The sequence below is a fragment of the Polypterus senegalus genome, chromosome 11, assembly GCF_016835505.1.
Source record: "Polypterus senegalus isolate Bchr_013 chromosome 11, ASM1683550v1, whole genome shotgun sequence".
NCBI classification, from domain to species: Eukaryota; Metazoa; Chordata; class Cladistia; order Polypteriformes; family Polypteridae; genus Polypterus; species Polypterus senegalus.
Window position 1 is genome coordinate 66,423,081 of NC_053164.1, and position 16,697 is coordinate 66,439,777.

General features: G+C 37.9%; 1 protein-coding gene across 1 annotated transcript in view; it reads right to left on the reverse strand.

The window, feature by feature from the left end:
- Positions 1-1,036: 1,036 nt before the first annotated feature.
- The window catches only part of LOC120538568 (macrophage mannose receptor 1-like), a 91,710-nt gene continuing 76,049 nt past the window's right edge, over positions 1,037-16,697 (reverse strand). Inside the window, exons 5-6 of the mRNA XM_039767963.1 lie at positions 1,209-1,469; positions 1,037-1,092 (exon numbers count right to left, since the gene is read on the reverse strand). Coding sequence (XP_039623897.1) covers positions 1,037-1,092; positions 1,209-1,469 — 317 coding nt within the window. The remainder of the gene's footprint in view (positions 1,093-1,208; positions 1,470-16,697) is intronic.

Here is a 16,697-nt window from a genome sequence, read left to right on the forward strand (position 1 = left end):
AAAGTGTATCGCTGTATTGAACCATTACTCTGTCAAAATAGGGCTTTGAGTGGTAACTCTTGCCTTGAGTAAATTTTAAATATATTACTTCTTAAAGGACAAATGAATCAATATTAAAGATACAATGTTGTTTTTCTTACAAGTTTAATGTAGACATTAGTAGTAGCCTCTAATATAATCTTTAAACATTTAATTTGGACATTCAATAATTTTTACCTGTCCAGTCTGTAACTTTGAAGCCTCACAGCCTCTGAAGTGTTCTAAGACTGATGATTGTTCTCCAAGTGTCTTTGAGGCATTGACTAATGAGACTTAGATTTAAAAGTTAACAATACAATTTAACTATTGAAAGATCATTATCTCAAAAACTATTTTAAGTAAGAAATGCTAAAAAGGGTCTTTCAGGATAACAAAATATCATAAGAAATATATTTACCATTGTAGCACATGAAAGAAATCTGCTCACTACAACTTGAATCTCTCCAGGACCCATCTGATTGAACCCGAGCACAGTAACGGGATGGACTCCATTTCGTGTAGGTTATTTTGTCTCCATTGGACCACTGCCAAGTATCATTTCCATGTCTCAGCCCAATCCATCCATCATTTGGTTTGACTTGAATCACCTAGTTATTCACTGCTTGGCTATCCACAGTCACCAGGTCTGTGTAATGTGATCTGCAGTACTTCTGAGCATCATACCAGGACAATGCAACTGATACAAAAACATATGTTGTAGTGCAAGACGATGGTCCACAGACTCCTAAAAAACAGAGTTCACATGTGAGCAGTATATTCTGATTTGTTATTTATCTTTTTAAACCTGAAATATTTGCAATTCTGAGAGAAAATAATTTATTAAAATGGATGTGTACATATTGATAAATGCATTATTCAACAGCAAAAAATAAAAAAGTAAGAACATTTAAATTTTTTTTTAGTTTTCATAACTATTACAACAAATAATGTTTTATTTTATTAATCTGCCAAATAAGATAATTAAGAATATCTGTGTGTCTTTAATTAATTTTTATTATTATGCTTTCTCTAAGCTTAAGTTCTTTCCAACATACCTATAAGGATAAGTTTTTGCTGGCAAGGAAAAAAAAATAAGAGAGCCATACTGTTACTGCAGAAGAAGTATGATCTATAGTTGCATTGATAGACATTCCAGTCTCCATTAAATCTAATCATTCCGCATAATTCACTTGTCCAGTCTTCAGAATACACATTCCAATATGAAGCCCAGTTTCGAAATGCTGAATTCCCTCCATCAGACCATGTCCAGCCATCATTGAACATGCCAATCCAGAAGGGACTACCTTGTGCTTCCTTCATTATCTTTTCATTTTCACTCTCATTTCTTATGCTGACCAGGTCTGTGTAGTTTACTCGACAGTAGTTTTGAGCACTGCTCCATGTTATATTCTCATTTATCCAGAAATATCTCCCACTGATGTTATTGGTTTCTGTGACCAAAATAAACACAATAATTATTGATATGCTTATGAAAGTTAAATAGGGAGAATATACTGTACCTACAGATCAAATCATATATCATTCTTCATTCCTAGAGCTGATAGACATAAAACGGAAAATTAAAAACAATGCACCAAACTTTTAGTCATTGTCCAACCCGCTATATCCTAACACAGGGTCACGGGGGTGTGCTGCAGCCAATCCCAGCCAACACAGGGCACAAGGCAGGAACAAATCCAGAGCAGCTAAAGGAAACCCACGCAGACACGAGCAGAACATGCCAACTCCATGCAGGGAAGACCCGGGAAGAAAACCCAGGTCTTCTTACTGCGAGGCAGCAGTGCTACCACTGTACCACCGTGCTGCCCCTGGAGTCCTTAAGTGATCTTATACAATCTAATATTTTGTTTTCCAAATTGATTTGACTGGACCCAAGTACTGCAAGTACTAAATAGATCATTTATTGGAAGATTTAATGCATATAGTCAGCCTACACAGTTTGTAAACGCATCTAGTTATGTATGAAATGTTTAGCACAAATAAAAGAAATTCAAAGTTGACCTTGTCACCAGTTCTATCTATCTATACTTTCTCTATATGTATTTCTTCCACTTTACAACAAAATATACCAGATCAATTTTAATCAAAATTAATAGCTTTGTGTAATTTAATTAGGCCTTTTTTTGTTTTCAGTTATGTCCACAGACTCTTACCCTGACACTCAAAGAAATTATTTGAAAAGTGATCAGATCATGTTAAGGCATTCTTAAAATGTGTAGAATATTTTGACCTTGTCACTTTTAATGGTTTAAATATCTGTATTATATGTAGAGAATGTCAAACTTACATTGAAAAAAATATCAAATTAATTGCTACATAAAAATTCTATTAAAATGCCTGTCATAAAGCTGTAGCAGAAAAACAGTGTACTTAATATAGAACTTTATTTGTTCCCTTTTGTCTTTTTACAGAAGCACTATAAATAAATAAATACTGTACATAAATAGGCAGATAAGCAAATAAACAAATATACACACACTATGTGGTTTGAACACACTATATACAAAATGACTATAAAGCAAGAAAATTAAAATGAAAGAATATCTCTGACTTGGCTTTCAATGTCACAGTAAGGCATTATGTAGACATATTGCTGTTGATATAAAGGATCCCCAATTTGTTTCTTGACACACTACTGCTGAAGGATTCATTGGCAAAAAGTACTCAGTATTAGTGTGAGGATGTACAGCAGTGTTCATAACAACACTCAGTTTTGTTTTAACTCTCTCCTTTGCTAATGCGTCCGGCGGTCCAGAGTGTGTCCTATCATTGAGCCTGTCCTTTTAATCAGCTTGTTTATTTGTTGGGCCTCTCTTGAAATGATGTTATGAGTCCAGCACACCACAGCATAGAAATTGCACTGGCCATCACAGAGTAATAGAAGATGTGAAGGATGTCACTTCCCCAATTAAAGGAATGCAGTCTCCTGAAGGAAGAAAAGCCTGCTCTGCCCTTTCTTATATATTGTACTTCCTCTGTGTTAAGAAATCAGTCAAACCTGTCATTAATGTGGATCCTCAAGCACATGTAGGAGTAGACCACCTCTACAGCCACTTACTGAATAGTGACTGGACAGTGGCTTTTTAGTGCAGTGCAAGTCAATAACCAAATTCTTGGTTTTGCTGATGTTAATATGCAGAAAATTATCTTTGCACCAAGAAACAAAGTTCTCCACCTGACTTCTATGCTCTGTCTCATCACCATTATCGATACATACCTTAAGTGCAGAATCATCTGAGAATTCCTGCAGAATTCCTGCAAGTGACATGACCTGGGGCCTCATGTATAATTTTGTGCGTAGAACTCACACTAAATCTGATGTAAGGACAAAACTGGAAATGTGTGTAAGCATAAAAAATTCAGATACACAAAACCGTGACTAAGCCAACTTTGACACACTTCAGCTCCATAAATCCCGGTCAGCGTGGAAAGTAATGCGCGGTTTTAACTCCACGCCCCCACTTCCCTTTTGGGATCCCTTGAACCTAACACCATCGGTAATGTAACTGGATAAGATGGACAATTTGGACACCAAACAAAGCAAGGGAAATGGTGCAGAAGTGCTTTTATTTTAAAATAGTCAAAACCAAAAAGTGTTCAAATAAATGGTGCAGCACAATCAAAGCATCATTAAATAAATAATCCATTAAAAAACAGTGAACATGTAGAGTTTAAAATAATCCAATAAAACCAAGGTTAAAATATTGAAAGGAGCGTTAAAAATCTTTCATTGCCAGGTTCTTACCTCTTCGAAATGACGCCTCTCCGGCTTATCCTTCATAGGCTTTGCAGCATGGAGAGACGTATGCCAACAGGCGCAGATATCCATTATACCTGGCCCGTGTCCCCACCACCTAGTCCATAGCGTTCTGCAGAGAGCTGCCGGACCCTGCTCCTCCTCCCACCACTGCCCCATCCAGGCTCATCTCGGCAAAAGCACGACATCCTCCCACTACATCATGTCTGAGAACCACTCCAGCCACACTACTTCGCCCTCTCTTTAAGCCTCACGTGTCGCAATTATTTATTTAAAAACTGGCCTATTATTCTGAGCCGCAGACCCGCTATATCACATGCACGTGCACATTCCTGCTGTTCCACCCCAACTCCTTCCATAATTGTGCATATACCTCACCTTCCTTTCAATATTTTGTTAAAAGACAATGGCAGAAGCACATGAAAAAAATAATTTCAGGAATGCAAAGTGAAGGCAAGGAAAAAGTACTATTTGTTGGCTTAAGCAGTGGCATAAACAACAAAAGGAAGTTGATCGAGTGATACAGAGTGGTGGAGAAACTCAAAAGTTCAAGTTCAAAAAGTCGTACACTGCCCGAAATATAAAAGAAGTGGTCAGATATCAAAGTTGCTGTGAAAAGGCGAGTCATAGCCCACTGCTGGAGTGTCATATGGAAGCGTATTAGAGTACAGAGAAAAAATAAATAATAAGGACACTATGAAAAAAGGTTGAAATGTTCACTTTAATCTCTTTGTCATTAGAGTAGAACATCATAAACTTAATCTTAAAATCAATGTTTAATTTACTAGAGTTTCTCAGATCCCATCGTAACTAAAGTAGCACGTTAAATGCTTCGTATAGTATGTGTTCTTCTATGTGCTCTATGCGTGTGAATCACTACGTGCTTCTTAAATGTACTATCTCTTACACCAACAGAACACAAAATACATTATGTTCATGACATTACAGCTCTCTGAACAACAATTTAAATACTGATGTGTATACTCGATATAATTTTCAAGATTAAATGAATTAAAGTATGTATTAAACATGGGGGCATGGTAGCACAGTGGTAGCGATGAGCTGTGCCCCATCTAGAGACTGTCCCTGCCTCCCGCAAGATGCTTGCTGGGACGTGCACTGTAGTATATTGTAAGTCTGGACTTTTGGGGATTCTGTAGTAATAAGGGATTATAGATAGATAGATAGATAGATAGATAGATAGATAGATAGATAGATAGATAGATAGATAGATAGATAGATACTTTATTAATCCCAAGGGGAAATTCACATAATCCAGCAGCAGTATACTGATACAAAGAAACAATATTAAATGAAATAGTAATAAAAATGAATAAATAAATAAATAAATAAATAAATAAAGCAGACAATAACTTTGAGTAATGTTAGCATTTACTCCCCCGGGTGGAATTGTAGAAGCGCATAGTGTGGGGGAGGAACGATCTCCTCAGTCTGTCAATGGAGCAGGACAGTGACAAAAGTCTGTCACTGAAGCTACTCCTCTGTCTGGAGATGACACTGTTCAGTGGATGCAGTGGATTATTCATGATTGACAGGAGTTTGCTTAATTCCCGTCGCTCTGCCACAGATGTTAAACTGTCCAACTTTACTCCTACAATAGAGCCTGCCTTCTTAACAAGTTTGTCCAGGCGTGAGGCGTCTTTCATCTTTATGCTGCCACCCCAGCACACCACCGCGTAGAAGAGGGCACTCGCCACAACTGTCTGGTAGAACATCTGCAGCATCTTACTGCAGATGTTGAAGGATGCCAACCTTCTCAGAAAGTATAGTCTGCTCTGACCTTTCTTACATAGAGCATCTTTATTGGCAGACCAGTCCAATTTGTCATCCAGCTGCACTCCCAGATATTTATGGGTCTGCACCCTCTGCACACAGTCACCTCTGCTGATCACGGGGTCCATGAGGGGCTATTATTATTATTATTATTATTATTATTATGGGGTATTAGAGAACTATTAGGAAGGAGAAACTAATAATAAAGCTGCTTAACGTGTACTCTGGAAACGATCTTAGTAAAGGACCTGTTAGTTACTACTTTGAACCTGCGTCCTTCTTTCTTTTATAATTTGTTGAACCCGGCCCGGACACAGACAGGCAGACATCTTATTCAGTTCACCACCACACGTGTTTATTTACACTATTTACAAGTTAAATGTTACTCAGACACAGTCCGTGCACAAACACAAACCCTACACACAGTCCTGGCCACGCAATGGCTTCTTCTCTGGGCCATTTCCACTCTACTCTCGTGCCTCGTCCTTCTTCCTCCCGAATCCAGCCTCGACTGATGGGAGACAGCCCCTTTTATTCATGTCCCGGATGAGCTCCAGGTGTTCCCGACACTCCCCCGTTGGCCACGCACTAGCGTGGCGGAAGTGCCGGCTGTTCTCCCGGCAGCTCACTGGGTGTCCTTTTTAATCTTCCCCCCAGCACTTCCAGGTGTGGCGGAAGTGCTGAGGTAACAGGTCCCCAAGGCATTGGGGTGCCTCCTGGCGGTGACCACGGGCCCCTGCAGGGTGGGGCTTCCATGCCCTCAACCCGTGGCCCCCACGTGATCCAGGGTGGGCGCAGACCCACATACGGTAAATTACAATCCTATTGCCCATATATACTGTATAACACTGGCGACGTGGATGCGAAGAACTTAAAAGTGCACCTCTATTACTACGCATCGCCATTCAATGAAGATAAGCACAAGGGATAAAATGGCAATGATAATGGGACATTTCGGGCCATTCGATGATTCAGTTGACCAATGGGGTGCTTATATGGAGCGATTTGAGTTTTTTGTGAAAGCCAACGCCAATAACGATGACTTGAAAGTGCCGACATTTCTTAGCGTTATCGGGGCAAAGACATTTAGTCTACTGAGAAGTTTGGTACAGCCAGGAAAACCCAGTGACAAGTCATTTAATGATATTGTAAGGATCCTGGAATCACATTTTTCGCCTAAGCCATTATTAATAGCTGAAAGATTTAGGTTTCACAAACGGAACCAAGAAGAAGGCAAGTCAATTGCTCAATATGTAGCGGTGCTCAAGAAACTTACAGAACATTGTGAATTTGCTGCTGATTTGGATGACGCCTTACATGACAGGCTATTGTGCGGATTAAGAAGTGAGGGCATTCAGAAGCGGTTACTCGCTGAAGCTAACCTCACAGGCAACAGGCAACTTCATGTTCATCATGTCAAGGCCTCAGAAATATGCCAAGTCCCTCACCATTGCATCCATGGGAATGTCCTGCCAGTCCTTGGCAACACATTCATTTAGATTTTGCAGGACCTGTAGAGGGTGTTATGCTTCTGGTCGCAGTGGATGCACATTCTAAGTGGCCTGAGGTCACTATCATGCCCGCCATCACATCAGAAAAGATGATCCAAACCTTAAGAGTGATGTCTGCACGTTTTGGACTGCCAGAGCAGATTGTGATGGATAATGGGCCTACTTTTGTGTCCCAAGAAATGGAAGTATTCCTAAAAGGCAATGGTATTAAACATCTCCTATCCAGTCCTTATCATCCCTCTACTAATGGTCTGGCTGAAAGAATGGTGCAAACCCGTAAACATGCTCTTAAAGCATCCAAAAGTGAAGCACCTTTCAAGTAACGTTTTTACACATTCCTTCTTAAATATCGTAACACACCCCAGGCAACAACAGGTATGTCACCAGCTGATCTGTTTCTAAACAGGCAGCTGAGAACATGTCTTGATTTGTTGAGACCAGCTACCACTCAAATGAGAGTTTATGATAAGCAGCACGCTCAAGTAAAACAACGTGCCAAGCGGGCTAAAGATCGTGAGTTTTTCAGTGAAGATGCTGTCCTTGCTTGTAACTATTTCACCACTGAGAAATGGGTACCAGTAACCATTCTTCAAAAGACTGGACCTGTCTCTTATAAGGTATGAACACGAGACCGCCAGACATGGAGACGACATGTTGAACAGTTGTTAACCACTATACCTGATGAAGCAGCCGGTAACACAGAAACGTCTGAGGAACTAAGTTCTAGTGAGTGGACCCAAAGCCAACCGGGGATACCACCTGACTCTCCTGTTTCAATTTTTGCTGATGCTATTGTGCCATGGTTACCTGAGGCTTCCTTAGGGGATGAACACACATCAGCTGTACGACGTAACCCTCTTAGAAGCAGGAAGCCTCCTGAACGTCTTAACTTATAAAAACTAAATGTATATATATATATATATATATATATATATATATATATATATATATATATATATATATATATATATATATATATAGCCCATAAATATAACATGCACGACCCTGGATTAAATAATTTATTGTAGCAGTACTGTGTCTGTCAAACGTACTAACCCCCAATTCCTGTCCCTCCTTTTCTTTCTCCATGTAACCAATCGCCACACAATAAGCTTGGTAATAAATGTCAAACCATCTGTAAGTTTAGAATGCTGATTCTTCAAAACTTTTAAGGACCACTGAAGTATCTTGGTAGTACTTGTTTAATTATTCCATCCATCTGTCCATCATAATTATGTAGATTATAGTTCAAATAGGCTGTGCGCATGGCTGAGGCAGTGTGTGCTGTACTTCAGGGCTAGATGCTGTATCCCGATAATCCTCTGCGCTCTCGACACAATCCTCTATACAGCTTTCTGATCAACTGCTTAATCATTATAATTTATCTCTAACATAGTAATCATTTTAACTGCTCATCAGGAAATAGCTTAATATTTTTTAGATCCACAAAAGAAATATTTAAGAAAAATTTTGACAAGAACAGACAAATGAACCCATTAAGCTGAAGATGAAGCAATAAGTAGAAATGCAACACTTAATGAATTTAAAGGTCAAAGGAATAAAACTAATTAACACAATTACACCACCACCTTACTGCTTTTAATAATGTCATTAAATGAACTCTAAATATAATGCAATACGTAAAATTACTGAACAACTTAATGTTAACTTTAAATACTGTTATTATACTCACAGTTTTTAGTCCTCATTAGTTGGAATGGTAAAAGTCAGATTGCCAAGAAGAGGAATATATAAACTCCAGCCATCCATATCCCTCTCACCATCAAAGGCAGGCAAAGAGTTTTTTAGTCAAATGTCTGCAGCACAAGATGACACTGCAGAAAACCAGAAAATGAAAACAGAGAAATGTAAATAGCTAGTGACTAGTACAACATTTTTAAGTGTATGATATTTCAGTACTTGCTATAATTTATTATACTTAGTACAAAGAAGGGATTATGAAAAGGCCAATTTAAAACCAGAGTTCATAAGAATTCCTACATTCTTTATTTTTGGCTTGGAACACAAATCCTAATGATCAAGTATATTTCTAATATTTTCACTTTTGTATTGATACCAATAACTAAAAATTTCTTCTTTGTTTGGTTTGAGGAAATTAATACTCATCCAGTCTGTAATGTTAATAAGATGCTGAATGAGAGGACTTAGAGGTTCAGGGCCATTGGCTGCTATAAGTGAGTATATCATTGATTTAACACTCCTGCACAAAAAACCAAGAGAGCCAAAATATAACCTCACCCCACCCCAGTCAGCTTCCAATACTTCTACCCGAGGCTATGCATTAACCAGGTTCAAAAATGAGGAAACAGGCTTTTAAGTTTAAAATGCCTTTACATTCAAAACTATCTTTGGTATTTATGGTGTGGGTCAAATAATCTTTATGAATTACCATATTTATTTAAAAAATTGAAAAAGAATAAAGCAAAAATAAAAACTTAAAAGGGCCAAAAAGGAGTTGCCTAAAAGGAAATCCTTGGCAAATAAGAGATGAAACAAATAAGTAAATCTGACCCAAAAATAATACTTCAACAATGACTCCACTCCTGAGATCCTCTTTTCTAGACGCTTAGGCCAGGTTTATACTTCATACGACACAACACGCACTCCAGCAAACACTACTGCTTTGCAAGTGTGGTACTGTTTATAGTTGTGCACTTACTTTACGTAAATCTGGAACATTCCACTAGGTGGCAGTGCAAGATATCATCACGGTGAGAAAACGTTCGGCTTCACTGTATTGTTTGCCTGAAACATCCATTAAATTCCGAGGATACCTTGCCACAATATCTCTGAAAAGGATGGATGTTTATTGATTAAATCCATCAATCCAGGGATACACCCATTCCAGCAAGCTTTGGGCGCGAGAAACAATCCCTGGATGGGGCATCAGCTCATTGCAAGGTGAATACAAGCACTCACATACACTAGCGTCATTTTAGCGTCACCAGATCTTCATGTCTTTAGAAGGAAACCGGAGCATACTATGGAAACCCACCAGGACAACATGCAAACTCCAGGCAGGGAACACAAGGGATGTGCCACCGTGTTGCCCCCACATGTGTAATTATTAATAGTATTCATTATTTAAAGTTAAAGACGTATCTCTAAAATGTAACATACTTTAATGCATTTTATTATGAAAGTGCTATCAATTATAAATGTAAGAATTCTAAATATGCAGAGAGCTGGAATCTATATTAATAAAAGGCAAAGCCCTCACTAACTCACTCACTCACTCATCACTAATTCTCCAACTTCCCTTGTGGGTAGAAGGCTGAAATTTGGCAGGCTTATTCCTTACAGCTTACTTACAAAAGTTAAGCAGGTTTCATTTTTTAATTCTACACGTAACGGTCATAACGATCGATAATGGTCGACAACGTCTGCCATGTTGAATTTTCTTATTTATGGCTCCCAACGCTAACTGAATCCTACTTACGTACATATATACGTCCATAGCCTGCAGCTCGGTCACCGTGTGAGGCGGTGTTGGGTCCCCCATCCCAACGCCTCCCATGTTGTTGGCTGCCTGCCTATATAAGGCCGTCCGTCGCTCCAGTCTCTACATTCCCTTCCTTGCTTCGCCACGGGATTTACGTCTCCCTGCTGATAACTACAGTCTTTTTATTCTTCTCCGCTGTTTTATTGTTCATTTATTATGATTATAGTTATTGTGTAGGTATTTTAGACTTACTTTACATTGTTCAGGTACCAATTTCCTTTATCATTCCAACCGTACCCCCATTAACATGTCTATCAAAGTGATCACCATTAATCAAAGAACTGTCACTTACCGAGTGGTCTCCATGCCTGGAGATGGCACCTATCTTTTCCATTCTCTTTGTTACATATTGCACAGCTATATCAGGCTCACTCTTGATATCCAGAGGAACATTGTGTCTTATGTATTAAATGACTGGGACAGGTTCAAGGTGTGGACTGATGACGCTACAGGAGATAAGTATACTACACAGGAGCACTATAAGAGTGAAATGCTTAAGCCCTTCACCTATGCATCTGCATGTGAGTTGATGGCTGCCACTGAATTGTTCGGTTGTCGCTTTCAAGTGTACCGAAATGGCCAAATATTTTACACCTTTTGACAACCGGCAATGCCTCTTAAACATCTTAAATTGACAGGTGACGATTTCAGTAGTGGACACTTTGATGTTTATGAATGTTTAAACTCTCAAAAGCTGGATGTGAAGCTATCGATGAAACCGGTTGTATGCTTACAACGCTTGACAGATGCCGAATGTCTCTTCAACACAAGTCCTACAAATACTGTCGTAATTGAAACAAACTATGAAACTCAAACCGATTATGACAGCAGCAATCCAAGCTGTGAGATTTGAAACAAGATTACTGTTCACATGGCCAACAGTACGTTGCATGCTCAAGAGTAAGCTCAGCGCACAGCTTGGTCATAATACAACCGGAGGGCCGAACTCACAATGTGGTATACAAAGAGATCCTTAAGAAATAATTATTGGTATATTTTCCCTCAGTTTAAAAAGGTTTAATTTTCTTCTTAATAAAAATTTTAAGGCAGTACTTCGCCGCTGCAAAGCGCAGGTATTTTGCTAGTATGTAATAAATGTAATTTGTTCTGTGTGGCAGTTGCAGCTGTCAGTTCAGGAGGAAGCCCCAAAAGCACATAACAATTAACAACTGGGTTAGTATTAAGATGGTCTTTATGATGGTCTACTTTAATAATAAAGTAAACTACAAGGTTAAAGTGGACATTTTCAAGCTGAAATTTCCACTTTAATCATAAAATAGACGGTTTTACCGTGTCCTTATTTTTTTCTCTGTGCCTCCAAAACACTACCATACATTCTGAAGCTGTTGTGTAGGTGCAAAAAAATGACGGCACAGAATATGGTACGTGAAACTTTTAAACTGTATCGTGTCATTACATTGTGGAATATGTGACACTTGAATATAACAGATGCATTTGTATGTTGGCATTTTGCTTCACCACATCAAACCATTCATCAAACATCGAAGCATGCACATCAATCCTGTAGGATCCTCAAAGTAGCTTTCTGTCACATGTAGATAGTAAACAGAGAGTCTGACATCACGTTCCAATATGATCACGCTATGTCCCACCAACTTTTTGCTAGTACTGCAACTCGCGCACACGTCATGTTATTTTCTGAGGATATGCTCAGAGGCCAAATCAAATTAACACTGGGAACACGTGGCAGCCATGATGTGTGTGTACACGTTCTGAGCATGAAGTAGAATCTGGTGTTAATAGCCAGAGGGGATCTCAGAAGTGGTGACATTAGGGTTTCCCCACATTTTGAGACAGTACCCACAAAACACAATGAACAAAGTCACATTTAAAGATTTTCTACACAATTAATGAAAAACTGAGCCAACATTAGTAACAAAGAAAATGAAAAATTATGATTTATGGTTATCAAAAGCAGAAATGCAGGAAATAAACAGAAGCCAGGGAATGAATCCTGGCTGTAATATACCAGGTTTCTGAAATTCTAAAAATAGTGTATATATAATTCCGGTGTTTCTTGAGATTATGGAATCCAATGGCTTCATTTATTTTTTTTTCACTACAATTCTATTTATGTTATGCACTTAATTCTATTTATATATGAACCATCTTATTTTTTATCAACTCTGAAATTTTGGGACATAATTGATAGCTGATATGCCTTTCCTAGGCAAGGTCAGTCATAGGTTTGTAGCATGTGACTTTACCAGATTAAAGGTCATTGTCAAACACCTCCAGGTTGTCCAAGTTTGTGGATTTAGCCTAAAACCTCTAGCAAAAATATTGTTGGTAAAAATGATCTCTTGGTACAAATTCCTTTTCTTTACTCTGAGTATGATTTTGTGTTATGTTTTGGCTCTGGTTTTGGGCGACAGAGTGACAGGAATTATTGTGAGAACACAAAAATAAAAAAGGAAATGACTGATAAACAAGAAATCATGATCAAATAATGTGTGCATCAGAATACAGGAAGAACTAAATAAGAACAAGTAAACAGATTCAAAGGATTACATCAAAGACCTAAATCAGAAAAGAGTCAAAAGTGGAACACAAAATCCAAACATTAAGACCTACTTGGAAAAAAAGTTAACTGTTACTATGTAGGCATAATACATAGTGCAACCACTTCCATATTTATATTGTAACTTCTGTTAAGTCATGTTAATAACGATCAAGGTCATATGACCTTCAAAATAGCGTCTATAAATAAAACTAAGATATTAATGAAAAATCTACTTTTTAATTTCAAGTCAACATGTTAAAATAACACCAGGCATTGAAAATGTAGACTTGAAAGCCCTAAAATAGACAAAAATCAAGGTATAAAACAATGTTATATGGTTATGTGAACTTTTGTTTTCTGATCCTCTTACTACATGTCACGACTATGTTTACTGTTTCACATCCAGAGTCATGTTTGTTAAACATAACAAGACTGGGTCTGAGACCTCCTAAAAGACTCACCCTAAATCCAACTAGCTCCAAACCACTAATTGCACTCTTAAACAAAGTCAAGCTGGCAAAATAACACCCAAATCCTCCCAAATAAATAAATAAATAAATCAGTGCACTTTATACAATGAGGTATGCTAAATCCATTTCCGAAATTGAAGTTTCCCAACAACAAACTGTTTTCAATAGATATTAGATTAAGTTGCGTTTGTTTTATGGCATATGTATTTTCCATGCTCAGAATACTATTTGATTTATACTTTTGACTAAAAAATTGCAGCTTTCCTTGTTCTTAACATTGGTTGAGGTGATTTTTTGCTCTCAGTCACTATTTCTTTTTCTCTTCGTTTTCTATAAAAATAGCCAGAACTTTATATTTAGAAGAATGCCTTTTATTGTCCAGTAAAGAGAAAGCTGTTTTTTAAATGGTTTGAAGATTGGGCAAAGTTCCATTAGGACCTCTTTCAAATGTAGAGGTGTTATAGTGGAAAGTGGAGCGCGTCTATGTTAACAGACTTCTGTTGGTCATTTCACTGTGAAACACCCTCAAAGGATTACAAGAAGAAAAAAATAAATAAATTTAATAATACGTTTTATATAAAATGATTATATCTGAAACCTTCATCTTAAAAAAAAACTATATGGAATAGGTCAATTTTGTTCCAAATTTCAGTCCATTACCTTCAAATTTTTAAAAAACACCATAAAAAAGTCAATTCTTTAGTAGGCCAGTGCAATTGGTAACATCCCAAAAAAATTTTAAAAAGCCCCACAAGAGGAAGAATGACTGGAAACCCTGGCTTAAGAACAAAAGGGCAAACAAAAAATCTGTATTAGAAAAAAATATGAAAGAAACAGTACAAGGAAAGAGCAAAAAATTGTTCAAAGGAGTTGCCTAAAAGCTCTCCAAACACAAACAAGTCAAAAATCACAATAAAGAAGAAGTCATTATTAAACAAAAATGAGGAAGTCACAAAAATGACAAATTTTACCAATACTCCTAACACAAGAACACTGTTTTCCTGTTCTAAACTCTTGCCTTAAATATCCAGAGAGATTTCAGAGAGAGTGATATCATTGTGACTCCACCTCCTGATGCCCTGCCCACAAAGCGCAAGAAATAGAGGCACAATTAAATGGTGGACAATACACTGTTATAAATATAACTGATAAATAAAAGTATGAAAAATAAAAAAAGCAACAAAACATGAAATATACATAAATACAGACACCAACCCCATCTCATTCTGTCTCTCAGTTTCCATCCCTTGCAGTTCAATACACAGTTATGTGTTGTCTGCAGATTTGATCATGGTAGTTCACCTTGTATTTCGAAATAATCTGGACTGACAGGAGCATGCAGACTGAGTGGGCCAAGAATTCATCCCTATAAGATTGAAACCACCTTAAGCTGCTGTTAGAAAGACCAACCTATTCACTAAGGCAGTTACTAAGAGTACTGTATTCTACGGTGTCAAACGCTGTACTCAAGTCTAAAAGAACAAAAGTGGTTAGTTTTAGCTGACTAATTATTCTGCAAAGTTCAGGTAAACTTACATTAGTATTGGAGTTAATTCACCTTATTTTGGCATGTTAATACCACCTCAGAGTTCTTGCTTTTCTATTCTAACTCCTGGGGGGTATTTTCCATATGTCGCTTAAATCATCCGAGATCAGGTGAAACTCATCCAGGATAAGTCAGTTTTTCAAATGCGGCTGTGTAGTAGATTAGTCTAGCTGGATCTAATCATCTGAGATGATTGTGCGCGCCCATGCTGATTGAAAAGCCCATACTGTATATACTGAGTCTGAAAAACATGATCAGTCTTTGATAGGCTGCAACAAAATGACAAAAGATCTGGCACATTTTTTCACACAAGCAGAGCAGGACCTTTTACTCAAAGGATATGAAGAATTTCAAGATTTAATATGCATAAGGGGTAACACTTCAAAAGCAGCCCAAACCAGAAAAGATGGCTGTTCAAAAAGTGGCCAACAAATTAAACACGTAAGCAGTGTACATTATACTTATTAAATGCAGCTTTTCATTTCCTATGTGTCAGATTAATTATTATTTAATATGTCATAATTCCAGATCAAACGTGAGCACAAAGAGAACACGGGAAAAGGTTAAAGTGAAGTACAAGAATATACTTCAAACTGGTAAATATTGGTATATAACTATTTAAAGAATTGTTGACATAAAGAATCATATATAATATAAAAAAAACATTAATTTTAAAGTTAATAAGAAGGCAGACAAGCAAAAAATAGCTGGAGATCCATGGGGTCCAGACCTAGCCCCTGCAGAAGAGTTGGCCCTCCAGCAAAATGCCCATCGCCGTGTTTCTGAGGGTATTCCAGGGGGAAGCTCCTCCTCAGAACCAGTGGCAGGATGCAGTGGTCACTGCATTTCAGGTAAAGGATGGTCATTGCATATATTTGTCCTCAATTTGTGCCATAGGTATGTTCCATATAGCCCTCTTTTTTGTTGGGTCAGTTGCAGGGAATGTCATATCCTTAGAACCTGTGTCTGACCAACGAGATACTGACAAAGGTCAAATATTTGATGAAGACACTGTGTATGATTATTCATCAGGAGGAGAGGTACATTTTCCAAGTAATGTTTGATCAAACTCCACTCTGATCAGTTCCATGTGTCCCAATCACATTTGAAAATCCTGGGTAATGAGAATGTTAGGCTGATTGTGAGATTCTTTATGGAACTGTGGGTGTTTCTGCCTGTGTATTACCTACTTGCAATGGCATGAAACACCTTTTATTGCCTGCACACGCAGGTGTCCAGGAAACACCATGAAAACCCGAAGGAAATATTTCACAGCTAAACAGACTTTACGAATTGCCTGGCAGACTGCACTTTTAGATAGATTTTCGGCATCGCCTACAGTATATAAAAAAAGTGCCACTTGCAAAAAAATTCAAAGCAATGCATACTGTCTGTGTGGTTGTGAGAGCCTGACTTCGCCTAGTTTGACTTGGAATATAAGGTGCTAATAAATCTTTGAGGTACAATATTCCATCCCCCAGCTAAAGCGGTATCTTTTGAAAAGAATTTCCTCCAGAAGTAATAAAGGATCTT